General features: G+C 47.9%; 1 protein-coding gene across 1 annotated transcript; it reads left to right on the forward strand.

Annotated features, from left to right (window-relative positions):
* The first annotated feature begins 1,462 nt into the window (after nucleotides 1–1,462).
* LOC132565756 (olfactory receptor 51H1-like) lies at nucleotides 1,463–2,416 on the forward strand. The gene has a single exon (XM_060230487.1). The coding sequence runs from the start codon at nucleotides 1,463–1,465 to the stop codon at nucleotides 2,414–2,416; it is 954 nt and encodes a 317-aa protein (XP_060086470.1).
* Nucleotides 2,417–13,646: the final 11,230 nt, after the last annotated feature.

Here is a 13,646-nt window from a genome sequence, read left to right on the forward strand (position 1 = left end):
AGGCCCGGTTGAAGTCAACCAGGAACAGGGCCTTCTCAATCACAGCCCCTTGCTGGTGGAACCAGTTACCGGAAGAGGTCAGGGCCCTGCGGGATATTGGACAATTCCACAGGGCCTGTAAGACAGTCCTCTTCCGGTTGGCCTATAACTGACCGGCACCAAACCACCAAACTACCAAACTACTGAAGGAAGTGTATGGATTGCATGTTGTTGGATGGATGCACTGTTTTTAATGTTTTTTAATGTTTTAATTTCTTAACTATGTAAATTGTTATTATATTTAAATTTGAATTTTATGTTAGAATCTTTGTGTTGTGAGCCGCCCTGAGCCCGCCTTGGTGGGGTAGGGTGGGATATAAATCAAATAAATAAATAAATACTTAGACGACTAAGGGGGAACATGCTAGAGGGTGATCAAATTATGCATGAGGTGGGATGACTTGGCAAAGAGAACTGTTTCTCCCTCTCTGAAAATACTAGAACTTGGGGGCATTCAATGAAGCTGACGGGCAGGAGGTTCAGGACAGAAGGGAATACTACCTGACACAGAGAGTGATTCAGATTTGGAATTCACTGCCAGAGGATGCAGAGATGATGACCATAGGAATAAACAGCTTTAAACAGGGATTCAGTAGATTCATGGAGGAGAGGTCTATCAGTGGCTACTAGACATGGTGGCTGAGGGAAACCTCCACATTCAGAGGCGCTAAACACCTGAATCTCAGAGCCAGGAGGCAACATCAGGGAAAGGTCTCAGCCTCTGTGCCCTGTTGTTGGCCCTCCAGAGGAACTGGCTGGCCACTGTGTGAGGCAGGAGGCTGGACTAGATGGACCCTCCCTGGTCTGATCCAGCAGGGCTCTTCTGATGTTCTTCTCAGGGGAAGGCCTCAGCCTCTCTGCCTGTTGTTGGCCCTCCAGAGGAACTGGTTGGCTGCTGTGTGCGACAGGATGCTGGACTAGATGGACCCTCACTGGTCTGACCCAGCATGGCTCTTCTGAGGTTCTTCTCAGGGGAAGGCCTCGGCCTCTCTGCCCTGTTGTTGGCCCTGCAGAGGAACTGGCTGGCCACTGTGCGAGACAGGAGGCTGGACTAGATGGACCCTCCCTGCTCTGATCTAGTAGGGCTGTTCTGAAGTTCTTCTCAGCAGAAGGCCGTGGCCTCTCTACCTTGTTGTTGGCCCTCCAGAGGAACTGGTTGGCCACTGTGTGAGACAGGAGGCTGGACTAGATGGACTCTCACCAGTCTGATCCAGCAGGGCTCTTCCGATGTTCTTATGAAGACCTCAGCCTCTCTGCCCTGTTGTTTGTCCTCCAGAGGAATTGGTTGGCTACTGTGTGAGATGGACTGTTGGAATAGATGGACCCTCACTGGTGTGACCCAGCAGGGCTCTTCTGATGTTGTTATGTTCATATTCACAGAACCTTTAAATCCCACCGTCTCGTACTACAAGTCCTTTGGAGGATGAAATCAACCATCAATAACCGAACCATGGACCACCAATCCTTTGTCCTTGTTGGCATTCCCGGCATGCAGGAGCGCAACTCATGGATGGCCTTCCCTCTCTGTGTGCTCTACCTCCTGACTCTCTTCGGAAACTTCACTATCCTCTTTGTCATCAAGACAGAGCAAAGCCTCCACCAGCCCATGTACCTTTTCCTCTCCATCCTCGCCTGCTCGGACCTGGGCCTCTCGTTCTCCACGATGCCAACGATGTTGGGCGTTTACTGGTTCGATGCCAGGGAAATCTCATTCACTGCCTGCATCTTGCAGATGTTCTTCATCCATCTGTTCCAGTGGACAGAGTCTGGCATCCTTGTGGCCATGGCCTTTGACCGTTTGATTGCCATACAAAATCCTCTAAGGTACTCTTTCCTTCTCTCAAATACAGTGATTGGGAAAATTGGACTAGCCATATTGGCCAGAGGTTTCTGTATCTGCTTCCCTCCCACTTGCCTTGTTAATCGCCTGCCTTTCTGTAGGTCCAACGTCCTCTCTCATTCCTATTGTCTCCATCAAGATATTGTGCACTTGGCCTGCGCAGACACAACCATCAATATGTTGTACGGCTTGGTTGCGGTCATCTGTACATTATGTTTGGATGTCGTGATCATCCTTGTGTCGTACCTCCTCATTCTGAAGACTGTTCTGAGCATCGCCTCCCGCGAAGAGCGGTCCCGGGCTCTGAACACCTGCGTCTCCCACGTGTGCGCCATCTTGATTTTTTACATCCCAATGATCGGTATCAGTGCAGTTCATCGGTTCGGAAGACACCTCTCTCTCCTCGTTCACATGATGTTGGCCAATGTCTACATAGCTGTCCCACCCCTTCTTAATCCCATTGTGTACAGTGTGAAAACACAGCAGATTCGACAAAGGATACTCAAAATGTTCCAGCAAGAGAAAATCAGGAGTTGAGTTTTAAAATTATTTGTAAAAGGGTTAAATAGGTTCATGTGTTATTCAAAGTCTTAAGAAGCAAACAGAGTACTCAGAAGTCTTATGAAACTATCAGAGCCCAAAGAGACCTCCTTGCCCCTTCCTCCCCCTCCCCACCGTATTTCTCTAGCAGTCCATACAGCTCTCCCCCTCCCTCCTCTCCACCACCTTATCCCCCTTCTCATCTCTTCCTCTGGGCAGTCTCTGTTTTTCCCTCGCCTCTTTGATACAGCCTTCCCTCCTCTGCTTTGCTTTTTTTTATTTTTTGCCTTACTTGTTCCTCCCACTCCAGCTTCACTCTTCCCATCCCATCTCATTTTATCTCTTTCAGTTTATTTTCCCCTCCCCCAGTATTGGTAAAAGGTAAAGGTAGTCCCCTGTGCAAGCACCAGTCGTTTCCGACTCTGGGGTGACGTTGCTTTCACAACATTTTCACGGCAGACTTTTTACGGGGTGGTTTGCCATTGCCTTCCCCAGTCCTCTACACTCTCCCCCCAGCAAGCTGGGTACTCATTTTACCAACTTTGGAAGGATGGAAGGCTGAGTCAACCTGGAACCAGCTATCTGAACCAGCTTCCTTTGGGATCAAACTCAGGTCATGAGCAGAGGGCTCCGACGGCAGTACTCACTCTGCGCCACTCTGCTCAGTTTGGTAGCAACTGAGAATTCTTCAGTGTTTTTTGTGACAAAATGCTCCATTATCTATCAGACTTAACCATTTCTAGTCATCAGAGGGCATTTATGTTGGCTAGACTAAATGAGTTTCCCTCCAAAGTTTTACAGGGGAGATATCCTCAAGTCCCTTTATGTGATAGATTCTGTTCCTGTGGAGCGTATATTCCCGACACAATTCAGCATATATTGCTTGATTGTTCCATATATCATAATCTCCAAAAGATCTACTTTGCAATCTTTCCTTATCCCCAGAACTGTCTATTCTGCAACGCTGTCATTATTTACTGAAGGATACTGAGTGGGAGGTCAGAAGGGCTGTGGCAAAATTTTTGGCTGACGTTCTTAAATTTAAATCTGACCATGTATGAATGCATATGTAATCTCAGTTTCTTTTTTTATTTTATCTCCAATGTTTAATTTTTTTATATTCGGTGTATTCTCATTTGCAGCTGTTATGCCGTTAAAGGTTTGGTATGGTAACTGAGAATTCTCAGCAAAGATGGAATGTAAGATCTGGGCTCTTAACACTTTGAACAAATATGTCTTTACTCGTATGCATGCTTCAATGAAATTTCCTTTATTTTTGCTGATGGGCAGTAAAAAAAGGTAACGGCGGTCCCCTGTGCAAGCACCAGTCGTTTCCGACTCTGGGGTGACGTTGCTTTCACAACGTTTTCACGGCAGACTTTTTACAGGGTGGTTTGCCATTGCCTTCCCCAGTCTTTTACACTTTCCCCCCAGCAAGCTGGGGACTCCTTTGACCGACCTCGGAAGGATGGAAGGCTGAGTCAACCTCGAGCCGGCTACCTGAACCAGCTTCCACTGGGATCGAACTCAGGTCGTGCTTCGAGCCTGCTTCGGCGGGGAGGGCGGAATATAAATTAAATTAATAAATAGAGGGCTCCAACTGCAGCTTTACCACTCTACACCACAGGGCTCTGTTTGATGGGCGGTAGGATGGGTTTATTGGCTTTGTGAAAAAATGAAGTATAGGCAGGATCTTTTTTTAAATCTGTCCTTGATTTTATACTATAGTTAGATGTTTATAGTTTCAAATTGAATTTTCTTTTATAATAGAAGAAGACTTGCAGATTTATACCCCGCCCTTCTCTCTGAATCAGAGACTCAGAGCAATTTTCCTTTATCTTCTCCCCCCCATAGACACCCTGTGAGGTAGGTGGGGCTGAGAGAGCTCTCCCAGAAGCTGCCCTTTCAAGGACAACTCTGCCAGAGCTATGGCTGACCCAAGGCCATCCCAGCAGCTGCAAGTGGAGGAGTGGGGAATCAAACCCGGTTCTCCCAGATAAGAGAGCTCTGGCTGTCCCAAGGCCATCCCAGCAGCTGCAAGTGGAGGAGTGGGGAATCAAACCTGGTTCTCCCAGATAAGAGGGCTCTGGCTGACCCAAGGCCATTCCAGCAGCTGCAAGTGGAGGAGTGGGGAATCAAACCCTGTTCTCCCAGATAAGAGAGCTCTGGCTGACCCAAGACCATTCCAGCAGCTGCAAGTGGAGGAATGGGGAATCAAACCCGGTTCTCCCAGATAAGAGAGCTCTGGCTGACCCAAGGCCATTCCAGCAGCTGCATGTGGAGGAGTGGGGAATCAAACCCGGTTCTCCCAGATAAGAGAGCTCTGGCTGACCCAAGGCCATCTCAGCAGCTGCAAGTGGAGGAGTGGGGAATCAAACCCTGTTCTCCCAGATAAGAGAGCTCTGGCTGACACAAGGCCATTCCTGTCAGAACTTGTAACTTTTGCTCTATCTGCCTTGACCAAACTGACTCCATGCTGTAACCTAATACTAACATGAAGTGCCTAGCCTCAGTGATTAACCCTGCCCTCTTAGCTATGCCAAATATTTAGGGCAGCAGAGCAGGCGACAGATAGTCTCTCCTTAACATCCACAGGTGCCCTTTGAAGACAGGCCGTTTGGCCTTCACCACAGGGGAACATCCTCCCTTCAAATAACGAATGCTGGGAAAGGAGACACTTGTCTGTAACCGTGTGAATGATAGCTTTATTGTGCTTTGCTGATGGCATAAAATGTAACCAACTGCCAAGAATTGGCATTACTGTTATCTCGTTGCTCTAGTACGGTAGTTCTTCAATAAAGATCCTAACTTTGTAACAAGTCTTGGAATCGTCTGAAGTTCATCCCAGTTCTGACAATTCCAGCAGCTGCAAGTGGAGGAGTGGGGAATGAAACCTGGTTCTCCAAGATAAGAGTTCACGCACTCAACCACTACACCAAACTGTCTCTCACACAATATAATTGTATAATATATACAATATAATAGAAGAAGAAGACTGCAGATTTATACCCCACCCTTCTCTCTGAATCAGAGACTCAGAGCGACTTTCCTTTATCTTCTTCCCCCCCCCCCCATAGACACTCTGTGAGGTGGGTGGGGCTGAGAGAGCTCTCCCAGAAGCTGCTCTTTCAAGGACAACTCTGCCAGAGCTATGGCTGACCCAAGGCCATTCCAGCAGCTGCAAGTGGAGGAGTGGGGAATCAAACCCGGTTCTCTAAGATAAGAGTTCACGCACTCAACCACTACACCAAAGTGGGTCTCATACATTATAATGGTAAAATATATACAATATAATAGAAGAAGAAGAAGACTGCAGATTTATAATTGTATTGCCTCCTACTTCCTGTGACTTATGAACAAATGCTTAACAAAGGTTTCAGTTTCAGTATCAGAGGTCAATTCAAGGTGTTGATTTTGAACTTTAAAGTCTTATGAGGCTGAGAATCATAGAATCAAAGTTAGAAGGGAACTCCAGGGTCATCTAGTGCACTCCCTGCACAATGCAAGAAACTCACAAATACCTCCCCACCACACACACCCCTCCCCAGTGACCCCTGCTCCATGACAAAAACCTCCAGGATCCCTTGTCAAACCGGCCCGGAGAAAATTTGCTGCCTCACCACAAACAGCATTTTCCTGGGTGTGTAAGAAGGGGCCACGAGAACTAACACTTATAAAATAGTGGGTTCAAAGCATTGAAGAGACGAGATCCTAGTGAGGACAGCTCTTTATTAAGGAAGCCTGGTGAAGGCTGCTCCCAGCAAAGACTGACTAAGGACCTGTTGGCCAATCTTATATACAACTCTAATCTCCCGCACTAGCCTGCCATTGGTTCATTCAAACAGGCAGGGGTCTATGATAGATGCAGGGTGGCATTTGGATATTTGGATCCCACTACCCGTTGTTATACAGTCCCCAAGCTCTGCTTTCCTGGCTCCGATGAGCCGGCAGGAAGTACACACTTTAAGACACATACATAACAGCACGGATGCAAACTATCGGCCGGTGTCAAATCTACCCTTTTTGTGTAAGGTTATAGAGCGGGCTGTAGTGGCTCAGTTACAGGGGTTCCTGGATGACGCTTCGGTGCTGGATGCGTTTCAGTCCAGCTTTCACCCGGGTCACGGGATGGAGACAGTCCTCATAGATGACCTCCTGCAGCATCTGGATCGAGGTGGCTCAGCGGTGCTGCTGCTATTAGATCTGTCAGCCATTTTGATATGGTTGACCATCAGATACTGACCAGCCGCCTCGCTGACGTGGGTATTCGAGGGTCCACCCTACAACAACTGGCCTCTTTCCTCCAAGGTTGGAGACAAAAGGTGGTGATAGGGGAGATATCATCCCTCAGAGACACCCATATATATATGTGGCATGCCGCAAGGGGCAATTCCATCCCCGATGTTATTTAACATCTATATGCGCCCCCTTGCCCAGATTGTCAGTAGGTACAGGCTTAGAATCATAGAGTTGGAAGAGACCTCTAGTCCAACCACCTGCACAATGCTGGAAACTCACAAACACCTCCCCATAAATTCACAGGATCCTCATTGCTGTCAGATGGCCATCTAGCATCTGTTTAAAAACCTCCAAGGAAGGAGAGCCCACCACCTCCCGAGGAGGAAGCCTGTTCCACTGAGGAATCGCTCTAACGGTCAGGAAGTTCTTCCTAATGTTGAGCTGGAAACTCTTTGGATTTAATTTCAGCCCCTTGGTTCTGGTCCTTGGTTCTCTCCGCACTCGTCTCCCACTCGGTATCAGCTCTGCAGCATATGACGTCCTGCTTTGCAAAGGCTGCCAAGCTATTCGGCCTAGAAGTTAGTCTGAAGAAGACAGAAGTTCTCCACCAGCCTGCACCCCAGGAAGATTATCACCCTCCCTGCATCACTGTGGGTGAATCAGTTCTGAAGACAGTCCAGCAGTTCAGCTACCTGGGGTGCATCATCTCCTCAGATGCCAAGATCGACAAGGAGATTGACAACAGGCTGGCAAAGGCAAACCGTGCATTTGGCCGACTGCACAAAAGAGTGTGGAGCAACAAGCATCTGAAAAAAGGCACAAAGATCAATGTTTACAAAGCGGTTGTGATGACAACCCTCATCTACGGCTCCGAATCGTGGGTTTTATACCGTCATCACCTGCAACTTCTCGAGCGCTTTCATCAGCGCTGCCTTCGCATCATCCTCAACATCCACTGGAGTGACTTTGTGACCAACACTGAAGTCCTCAAGCGGGCGGAGGTTACCAGCATCGAGGCACTGCTGCTGAAGACGCAGCTGCGCTGGGCAGGGCATATTTCTAGGATGGAAAACCACCGCCTTCCCAAGATTGCCATGTATGGCGAACTCTCCACCGGCCATCGAAATAGAGGGGCACCAAAGAAAAGGTACAAGGACTCCTTGAAGAAATCCCTTGGCACCTGTCGCATCAACCATCACCAGTGGTCTGACCTAGCCTCAGATCGCAAAGCATGGAGGCACACCATCCACCAGGCTGTCTCTTCCTTTGAGAATGCACGCATAGCTGGTCTTGAGGACAAAAGGAGATTGAGGAAGAATCGCACTGCTACAGCACCAACCCTAAATCAGACTTTTCCCTGCAGCCATTGTGGCCGGACCTGCCTGTCCCGCATTGGTCTTGTCAGCCACCAGCGAGCCTGCAGCAGACGTGGACTATTGCACCCTTCTTAAATCTTCGTTCGCGAAGCCAAGCTGAGAGAGAGAGAGAGGTTCTGGTCCTACCTTCTGGGGCCACAGAAAACAATTCCACACCATCCTCTCTATGACAGCCCTTCAAGGACTTGAAGATGATGATCCTATCACCTCTCAGCCACCTCCTCTTCAGGCTAAACATGCCCAGCTCCTTCAACCTTTCCTCATAGGACTTGGTCTCCAGACCCCTCACCCTCTTCGTCACCCTCCTCTGGACCCGTTCCAGCTTGTCTATGTCCTTCTTAAAATGTGGTGCCCAAAACTGAACACAATACTCCAGGTGAGGTCTTCCCAGAGCAGAGTAAAACGATCCAATCACATCACGTGATCTGGACACTAGACTTTTGTTGATACAGCCCAAAATTACATTTGCCTTTTTAGCCACTGCATCACACTGTTGACTCATGTTCAGCGTATGGTCCACTAAGATTTGGGTGCCATTGATATGCAGATGCACCCAGCTCTATCTATTGATGGGTGGCCGGTCCCACTTTGGCCCAGATAACTTAGACCTGGCATTACAAGCCATGACATCCTGGCTGAGGCTGAGTTGACTGAAGCTGAATCCGACAAAGATGGAGCTTCTCTATCTGAGTTGCGATGGTCCAGTGAAGGAGGGTCCCTTGCTGGGCTTCGACAGGGTGCCGTTGATACCGGCCCCTAAGGTCAGGCGCTTGGGAGTGCTTCTGGAGCCCTCTCTGACTATGGAGGCCCATAGCTACTGCCAAGTCTGCCTTTTTTCGTCTGCAGCCGGTATGGCAACTGGCCCCTTTCCTGGAGCAGCACGGCTTAGCAATGGTGATCCATGCCACGGTCACCTCGAGGATAGACTACTGTAATGCCCTCTACACGGGGATGCCCCTGACTCTGACACTGCAGAACGCTGCAGCACAGTTGTTAATGGGGCTCCCTCGATGGGAGCACATTCAAACGGTGCTGAAAGAGCTGCACTGACTGCCTATTGTGTACCCCCATATATACCCAGAGCACTGGATTTAGGAAGTCAATATCTGTTATCCATCCCCGGACCAAGGGAGGCCTCATTATGCGCTACACAGGTGAAGGCCTTCTCTGTGCCAGCCCCTAATTTATGGAACGCACTCCCAGAGGCCACGAGAGCCCAGTGGGATCTCTTCCAATTCCACAGGGCCTGTAACACTGACCTTTTCCAGCAGGCCTACAGTATCTAATGCGTGTGTAGCTGCCACTTGTATGTCACTGAATACTACCATCCATCTATAAGACACCTAATAGAGCAATACAGAGAATCAAGAACTATAATGAAGCTGGACCGCCTATGTAAGAAATTTTATAGCACCATTTTAAATTTTTAAATTATAAATTTTGTTTATACCTGTTTTGATTTTATAACTGTAAGGTATTGTTATTATGGTATTGTGACTGTGAGCTGCCCAGAATCCGTACGGCGTGAGTGGCATACAAATTTAAGATAAATAAAATAATAAATAAATAAAATAAACCCTTCCTGCCCTCCTTCCCTTGATCTGCCTAATTCACAGAATCCAACCAGGAGGAGGAAAAAAAGGAGGGGGAGGAGAAGAAGAAGAACATCTGAAGCTGCCTTCTACTGAATCAGACCCTCTTGGGTCCACCAAGGTCAGTATTTTCTACTCAGTCTGGCAGCGGCTCTCCAGGGTCTCCAGCTGAGGTTTTTCACACCTACTTGCCTGGACCCTTTTTAGTTGGAGATGCCGGGGATTGAACCTGGAACCTTCTGCTTATCAAGCAGATGCACTGCCACTGAGCCACTGTCCCTCCCCAAACTCCGTCAGCTCCAAAGTGACAGCAGCTCTCCAGGGTTTCAGGCTGAGTTCTTTCCCCTCATCAAGTACCCAGTTCTTTTAACTGGAGATGCCAGGGATTGAACCTGGGACCTTCTGCATCCCAAGCAGATGCTCTACCACTGAGCCACAGCCCCTCCCAAATGCAAGTGATTCTTACGTTGCAGGGAGGCTTTTCTGGAGGATGGTTGGCCCCACTGCTGGGGCTTCAGGGACCTCCTCCCACTGGGTTTTGTTCTTTTTCGTGGTTTGGACTGCCTCCTTCCCCAAAGGGGAAACACAGCAGTGCTTGAACTAAAGCCCAGATGCCATAAAAAGCGCTGGCCAGAATCTCCCTTGCAGCAGCTCAGGCAAAGTTGCCTTTTGTCACCCAGGGGGACCAAGGCAGGTTCACAGTCAGCGCTGCAAAGTCAGGTAAGTGCAAGAGGCTTTTCATGGTGTCAAGAAGACAACATGCTCAGTTTTGTGGGCTTGCCTTAGGACTGCAGCAAGGAAAGTTCTGACAATTACACAGAAATCAGTGGTCAGAACGCCAGGAAAAGGTATGAGCAGGAGTTTTTGGAAACGTTCTCTTCCTCTCCATATCCATTCCAGGAACGTTTCCACTCCAGGAACACTTTCCTTGATGGAGGAGGATGTACGTAACTATCTTAAATAAATAAACTGTGCTGCTCTTTAAGGAAGCTGTGCTTGTTAAAAGTTCTGCTTCATTAAATTTCCTTCCTGTGCAAGTCCAAACTGGAGCATTACTTCAATCCCCCCCCCTTTTTTTTTTGTAAAATTCTGGACAATTTCTCCCTTGCTCCTCTGCAGAAATACGGATTTCTAAACATAACGTATGTCTGTGAGCAGATGGAGGGGAAATTGTGGCACACGAAGGCTTCGCATATCGTTTTAGCTACACTGCCCATGGCACTGATTTCCACCAGTTCCCCAGTTCTCCTGACCACAACACTTGGAGCTACATAAGCCTCAAAAGGCAGCTCAATGTGTGATTTCGATGTATTTAAGTATATTATTATGTTTTGTCTTTGCTGTGAGGAGCCAGGGCCAGCTTGGGAGGGTGACCACTATGATTTTTTTCTGTTACCTTCCCCCAGTACCTCAGGCACCCACACTGAAATCCTGTCAGAAGTAAAGCTTAGGCACCAGACGTTTTAAAGTCAAAACCAAAAGATATTTATTGGAACACAAAAAAGCAAGGAAGGGGGTAAAATAATATTAATTAGACTATTTAAAAGGAAATCAGTTGGCAGGCAGAAATTCAAAATAATCAATGAACATCAGATTTGTCATGCTGGGATAGTTTAAAATATAAACTAAAAAGGCAGATTTTGGAAATATACAAAAACTTAGAGCAGGCATGCAGTGCCTACTTGGCACTAGGAACAGTAGGCAGAGATGGAATTATCGCCTAAACTTGGGCTTCTTAAATCGTAAAAATAATAGACAGTCACACACTCTTTGGCATTAACACTGAAGACTCCTGACTTGCGCCTGATAAATATTCCCTCACACTCACTAGCATTCCAGACTCACACTTTTTGAGTGCTCTAGCCAGCCCCTCAATCCTGTGTGTCCCACCCAGCTAGATTTCTAGTCTGATTCATGAGATTCCTTCCTAACCACAAGAATCCAGTCTTTCTTTCTGTGTGTTTTTGTGTTCTCAATTGGACCAGAGTCTGCCCTGATGTGCTGACAGATCTCTTCACAGAGTTTCTCCTCACAGAAGGTGCCTGGTTTTGACCCCTTCTTCCCAATAACTCTCTCCCTGACAGAAATTTTTACTCTGTTCTGTCTCCCAAGGAACTCAGCCCACAGGCTGGCTCAGCTCCTTGCCGGTTGCTCTCACAACTGAACAGCTTCAGCTCTGACTGAACTCTTCCAGTTCCCAGATTGAACTGAACCACTCCAGTACTAAAGCTCAACTCCTCTTTATGAGGCATGGCCTAGCCAATCCAGCAAGCTTCCAGGCAAACTACCTGAGTCCATTACAGAAGTGTTGACCATTTTGAGAGGAAGTGGAAATGGTGGGAACCTGGTGGGAAATGGTCCAGTGAAATGGAGCAAGAGGACAAAAATCTCAGCCATCCCACAAAAACAAGAGCAGGGCTGATGCTGGCCCTAAAGTTATGGTGGGCATATTTCAAGGGGGCTGCATCTAAGGGGGTGAAGTTCTGATTCCAACGCTCAAGGAAGTCTCAGCCTCTTTGCAGCAAGAACACCATTAGGCTGCGAAAGGAGGTTTGTTTTCTAGGATCTCTAATTCAGGAATAATCCTGACTCGTGTCTAACAAGAGGAGCTTTGATTCTTGAATTCTTAGTCCCTGAAATTCTTACTGGGTTCTAAGGTGCTGCTGGACTCAGAACTAGCATAGACTGGGCAGTCTATCATATCCAAAGTCAGACAGGTTCAACCAAGAGAGATCTGGATATGGTATCTGCACAGCTTGTTCTGCCAAGTGTATTGTTAAAAACCTCAATAAACCAATGGAGGCGAGATTGCATTGAAATATTTCCATATCCCATGGATCCCGGTTACTGGAAGAGGTCTCAGAAATATACTAGTTAAGTATTATTATTTATTTGACTTGTTAATTGCCGTGTCCCAGTTCACACTGGGCCCTGAGTGATGTGACTTGAATTTATAACATAGGGTGGGATGACTTCCCAAAGTAAGAACTTCGATGAAATTGCTGAGCAGACAGGTTAAAATGGATAAAAGGAAGTACTTCTTCACCCAAAGGGTGATTAACATGTGGAATTCACTGCCACAGGAGGTGGTGGCGGCTAAAAGCATAGCCAGATTCAAGAGGGGGTTAGATAAAAATATGGAGCAGAGGTCCATCAGTGGCTATTAGCCACAGTGTGTGTGTATATATAATTTTTTTTTTTTGCCACTGTGTGACACAGAGTGTTGGACTTGATGGGCCATTGGCCTGATCCAACATGGCTTCTCTTATGTTCTTATGTGCTTAACTCTTTCTCCCTCTCTCAAAATACTAGTATTTAGGGCATTCAATGAAGCCGATGGGCAGGAGGTTCAGGACAGAAGGGAATACTACTTGATTCAGATGTGGAATTCACTGCCAGAGGATGAAGTGATGATAGCCATAGGAATAAACTGCTTTAAACAGGGATTCAGTAGATTCACAGAGTATAGGTCTATCAGTGGCTTCTAGCCATGGTGGCTGAGGGGAACCTCCACATTCAGAGGCACTAAACACCTGAATCCCAGAGCCAGCAGGCAACATCAGGAGAAGGCCTCAGCTTCTGTGCCCAGTTGTTGGCCCTCCAGAGGACCTGGCTGGCCAATGTGTGAGACAGGAGGCTGGACTAGATGGACCCTCCCTGGTCTGATCCAGCTGGTCTCTTCTGATGTTCTTCTCAGGGGAAGGCCTTGGCCTCTCTGCCCTGTTGTTAACCCTCCAGGGGAACTGGCTGGCCTCTGTGTGAGACAGGAGGCTGGACTAGATGGACCCTCCCTGGTCTGACCCAGCAGGGCTCTTCTAATGTTCTTCTCAGGGGAAGGCCTCAGCCTCTCTGCCCTGTTGTTGGCCCTCCAGAGGAACTAGTTGGCCACTGAGCGAGGCAGGAGGCTGGACTAGATGGACCTTCACTGGGCTGATCCAGCAGGGCTCTTCTGAGGTTCCTCTCAGGGGAAGGCCTCAACCTCTCTGCCCTGTTGTTGACCCTCCAGGGGAACTGGCTGGC

The sequence above is a fragment of the Heteronotia binoei genome, unplaced genomic scaffold (assembly GCF_032191835.1).
Source record: "Heteronotia binoei isolate CCM8104 ecotype False Entrance Well unplaced genomic scaffold, APGP_CSIRO_Hbin_v1 ptg001558l, whole genome shotgun sequence".
In the NCBI taxonomy this organism is placed as follows: domain Eukaryota; kingdom Metazoa; phylum Chordata; class Lepidosauria; order Squamata; family Gekkonidae; genus Heteronotia; species Heteronotia binoei.